Raw genomic sequence first — 5,277 nt, 5'->3', positions numbered from 1 at the left:
ACATGAAAATGGCTCGGTAGCAAAATACTACAGGTATATTTCCTCCTCCTAAATCTACCTCTGATGCTCCCTCCCCACATCAGCCTCTGTGCTCAGCCTACCAAGAGCACACAGAGCAAGAGCTGCTATTTCCGGGTGTGCGACACCAAGTATAAATCAGGAATTCCTCTTCATTCATTGCCTGTATATAATACTGTACCTCTGCCTCTACCTCTGTTATATTTTCTGCTTTATCTACCTCTGATGTTCTAGATAATAGGTTTGTGTCGATGGATGATGTCATTGATCATTGATGATAGCCATCGACGATGGTTGAGATAATTGTGATTGTTTACACAATGAGTGGCCTGTTTTAAAAAAAGGTCTGCTCCGGTGAGATTCATACTACATGTTTGAGCGTGCCCTAGCTGGTCCACAATGGACAGGAAGGGCATGTTGTCTTTCTTATCTTATTGGTTTATATTTTTATTGTCTCCGCCAGGCCGACGGCGTTGCCGAGACTATGTTTTGCACCCTGTCCGCCCGTCCGTCCGTCCGTCTGTGTGTGTGTGTCCGTCTGTCTGTGAACAGCTAATCTCAGGCACCGTTGGCCCGATCGATGTGAAACTGTGCACACACACTCCTTGGATGCCAGAGCAGAACCTCTGCCCCAAATTTCAGATAGCGCCACCAGGAGGCCGATTTTTGCAAAACATTATTCTAGTTCTCTTTGTTCTTTGTGAGGATCTCCTGTGTGTTACCAGGTTGTGTTAGAACTCGGTGACTAGGTTTAGTTTGTTTGCTGTAGGATGAACTGATAAGCTTTTTTTTTTGCATTGTCCTCCGTTCTGTAAATACAGGAGAAAAAAAAGTTACTATCAAACACCATTTTTGTACTGAAATGCGTGCATTTGGCAAAGTCATATAGGCTATGGTTACAGGTTTATAGTGGCTATATGACTATCATAGAAGGCTGGTGTACAGAAGCCGTTTCCAATTATGCATAGAGCGCCTGGCGTTTGCACGTTTATGTTGACCCATCCCTACTAAGAACAAGACAGAATCTAATCATGGCATGGCTTCCATGTGGATGTTGGACTTCATGTAGCCAGTCTATGACTGCAGTCACCTATGACCTCAGTACTATGATGTCAGTCATCTCCATATTAGGGCAACGTTTCAGATCAATCTGACCTCCATTGATTTGCAGCTTAAAACTAAAGTACTTGTAACACTCAGCCATTGCGGGAAGGATGGAGCTGGCACCGTTCAGACCGTGGCATGATTTCTTCCAGGGATCGGGACGATTCGCCAAACCAGACTTTGGGGATCTAACAAAATGGAACAACAGAGTGATCAACAATCTGCTTTATTATCAGACCAATTATTTTGCCCTGGCCATCGTGGTTTTCCTCATCGTCGGGTTCCTCAACCCTCTGGGCATGTTTCTGGGAGGATCTGTGGTGACCCTTGTCTTCATGGGCCCCGTGTGGGCAGGAGAGAAAAAGGCCATGATTAAGAACTTCATAAAGAAGAACCCAACTCTGTTCATCATCGGGGTCATGGGAGCCAGCTACTTTCTTTTGTCCTTGTGTGGTGGGGTCATGATCTTCATCTTTGGACTCACCTTACCTTTGTTGTTGATCCTCGTCCATGCCTCTCTGAGACTGCGCAACATGAAGAACAGACTGGAGAACAAGATCAAGGGTGTGGGACTGAAGAGGTCCCCCATGGGCATCGTCCTGGACCTCCTGGACCAGCAGGAGGAGAAGATCCAGGATTTCATAGACAGCTAAAAGGACGTGAGGAAGGTTCAGGGTCAACGGCCAGATGCAATATGGTTTGCTTTTACTGTAACATCATCCAGTGTAAATTTCTATCGTATTGTTAGCATTCTCTGTATTTATCATCCAGATCTGATGAATACAGAATTTATACTGAATATAAATTGTGCTGTAAGATGTTCCTTTTTCGTCTCGAATGACAGTATCTTGAGCATTCATACTGTCTGCAACTTGCCGACAGCGGTGCCACAAAATGTGAACAAGGAAGTGAATGTAGTCTGGTGCGTCTCCATGGTAACGGAGCTTACTTCATCATCCCAACCAACCAGAGTATGTGACATTTTATGATGGGTGTGTGACGATGTGATGTAACTTTTACGTCATATCCGTCGGGCAACACGTCGTTCAACACCTGTCGCGCAAAGCATAAATTGACCTTCACTGACGAGATGTTAGGAGGCGCTCCATCGGTTTGAGGATTCCTGTGTTCTCTGTTTCCATATATATTCATTGCCAAGCTGCATTTACTCACTGAGTGTGTAAATTGTTCAGCAGTAAATCATCGCTTAGAAAGACAGTGTGTAATTCAGTATAATTACAGTTATATAAAGTAAAAGAATATTTACTTACTCGGCCTACTGGTGGTGTGCACAATACATTTGGCGCTGATCAGTCCAGTTGTTTGCAAAATTATCCGGACACGCACTCGCACACACACACACACACACACACACACACACACACACACACACACACACACACACACACACACACACACACACACACACCTATAGTGCCACGCCTTAAAAAAAACAGCGAGCCCGGTGGCACTCAAAGCAAGAGAAAGCGACCCAATAAGGCTTTTCATTGACTTACAAAGTACAATTTTAATGAATGGTTTGGACAGGACATGGCATCGTTCATTACAGAAGTGCTGACTAGCTCTGGGGAACTAGAGAAAGAGGACCTATCCACTAAAATAACCAAATTGTCACGTAAGGTGGTGGATACAAAGGAAGACATATGTGACATGATAAACAAGAGATATAATGAATTCCTTCCTAGTCTACAAGGGGCTGAGGAGCTCATGGGGCAAGTCGATCATGTTTCCAAAGAAATTGATGTTCTTAAAAATTGCATTGAGACTGAGGTGCTGCAGAACGTCCATGTGAACGTGGCCGAGTATGAGAAGCTCAAGCATCAGCTGCAGAGAAACACTGTCATTATCACAATGCTGGGAGATCTAAAAGAGTTTCACCATGCTATGGAAGATTTTGGCAAAGCCCTACTGGAGAAGAACCATGTGAAAGCAGCCAAACGGTTAGAAAGGGCAGGAGCCAGTGTTGATTCTCTGAAGACGTGGGAGTGTTCAGAGCTGCCCCTGCTGCGATCACTTAGCTCTGAGTTAATTGTCCAGAGAGAGAATTTCATCTACCAGCTGGGGGACGAGTGGAAGAGATTAGCCATGTGGAAACTGCCCTCTTCCAAGGAGTCGATGGAAATGAAGTCCTTTGTGAAGACAGAGCTACATCTGACTCTGGGATGCAATAAGGATGAAGAGCAGAGACCTCCTGCTCTGCTCTGCTCTCTTATACAAGCTCTTGCAATCCAGGGAGTCCTTCATCACAAGATGAAACCTTTCACTCAGGTTCTGTTGGAGAACATGCTGAAGCCACTGATAATGTACCCCACCATATTTGTGAATGTATTGGAGCAACAGGGTGAAGGTACTATCTTGGCCCTACAAAGTTTGGAGGAAAGCCATATGGAGCACCCAAGTCCTTCGCAAGTTTACACCAAGCTCCTGATAGTGCTCAGAACACTGTACTCACACCTGCTAAATGTATCAGTTGGTGAGAGGAAGCTGTCAGGAATCTTGGGTGATCTGATTTGGGAGGAAATGTCCCACTGCATCATCCACAAGTGTCTCCTTTACTCCATCCCAACCAACAGCAGCCAGCTGGAGAAATACAATACAGTGATCAAGGAGACGGAGGAGTTTGAGAAGTCCCTTAAGGAGATGCAGTACCTGCAAGGTGATTCCACAGAACTGCTTAAGTATACAAGAGATGTCAACTCTCACTTTGCCAGCAAGAAGTGCAAGGACGTCATTGTGGCCGCACGCAAACTCATGATCTCCAACATGCACAACACTGTCAGAATCACACCGGATTCCAAGCCTGCCCTTCCCGAGCTACCGAATCCAGGTTCAGGCAACAAAACCAAGCAGGAGAAGACCCCTCCCGGGGATGAGATGAGCCTGGACTATGACAAGCAACTGGCAGCCAGAACCATGTGTCTGCCAGCTTGTTACATCAGCGAGTGTGTCCAGCAACTAATGGAGTTGGCCCTGAATACTCTGTGTGAAGCTGTAGAAAGCTCTCCACCTTGTGCCACACAACTCTTTTTCACCGTGAGAAACATATTCCAGCTGTTCTACGACGTCGTTCCAGCGTATCATAAAGAAAACCTGCTCAGGTTCCCCCACCTGGCAGCCATCCAGCACAACAACTGCATGTACCTAGCCCACCACTTGCTCACACTGGGCCATCAGTTCAGGCCCCATCTGCATGCTCTCAGCGAAGGAGTTGTCACTTTTGTCGACATGGTACCCAGTTTCAGGAAACTGGGCGCCCAGTGCTTCCTAGCCCAGATCAATGTCCAAAAGGCTGAGATCCTAGAGAGACTATCCACTGCTCGTAACTTCTCCAATCTGGATGACGAGGGCAATTACACAGCAGCCAGCAAGGCAGTCAGACAGGTTCTTCATCAGTTGAAACAACTGGGCACAGTGTGGCAGGATGTGCTACCTACCAACATCTACTGTAAAGCTATGGGTAGTCTCCTCAACACCACCATCTCAGAAGTCATCGCTAAAATTACGATGCTAGAGGATATCTCATTCGAAGATGGAGAGCACCTCCATACACTGTGTCAAACCATCATTGAGGAAGGTCCCCTGGTCTTCATCCCACTGGCTGAGGAGATCAGGAACAAGAAATACCAGGAGGAAGTGCTCATCTACGTCAAGAAGTGGATTACCTTCAAGGAGCTCGTTATCGTGCTGAGGGCCAGCCTCCAGGAGATTGTCGACAGGTGGGCAGAGGGCAAAGGGCCTTTGGCTTTGGAGTTCTCCAGTTCAGAGATGAAGAGCCTGATCCGAGCCTTGTTTCAGAACACAGAGAGACGAGCTGTTGCTCTAACCAAAATCAAATAGCCCTTTTTCTTAAAAACAATAGAATATACTGTCTCTTCATTTTGATGAGAAAAATAATTGATTACGCCTATCCCACATCCTTTTTTTCTGTACAGTTGCTCCTTGCTGGTTCGTCAATAGATTCTCACAAATGTGCTTATACCCATGTTAATGTTATGAACTGTAAGGACCCGTTTGCATCAAGATTTGCCATACGGCAAAACCACGTCTGCTTTTTTATGGCTCTGTGTTCTGTTATTTTACAGGTTGTAAAATAATGTTACAGTACAATCTGGCAAAATCCTAACTGGTCTTAAC

The 5,277-nt window shown here is 45.7% G+C and overlaps 2 protein-coding genes across 2 annotated transcripts; both read left to right on the top strand.

The window, feature by feature from the left end:
* Window positions 1-1,232: 1,232 nt before the first annotated feature.
* Window positions 1,233-1,775, top strand: LOC311051401 (PRA1 family protein 3-like; the record flags this gene model as incomplete). Its single annotated transcript, XM_084065963.1, has 1 exon — window positions 1,233-1,775. The coding sequence occupies one exon, from the start codon at window positions 1,233-1,235 to the stop codon at window positions 1,773-1,775; it is 543 nt and encodes a 180-aa protein (XP_083922089.1).
* An 898-nt stretch (window positions 1,776-2,673) lies between these two features.
* Window positions 2,674-4,980, top strand: LOC311051920 (centromere/kinetochore protein zw10 homolog; the record flags this gene model as incomplete). Its single annotated transcript, XM_084066646.1, has 1 exon — window positions 2,674-4,980. One exon carries the CDS (start codon window positions 2,674-2,676, stop codon window positions 4,978-4,980), a length of 2,307 nt encoding a protein of 768 aa, XP_083922772.1.
* Window positions 4,981-5,277: the final 297 nt, after the last annotated feature.

The sequence above is a fragment of the Gymnoscopelus microlampas genome (genome assembly GCF_963454915.1).
Source record: "Gymnoscopelus microlampas genome assembly, chromosome: 9".
Lineage (NCBI taxonomy): Eukaryota > Metazoa > Chordata > Actinopteri > Myctophiformes > Myctophidae > Gymnoscopelus > Gymnoscopelus microlampas.
This window is presented reverse-complemented; position numbering and strand designations above follow the sequence as displayed.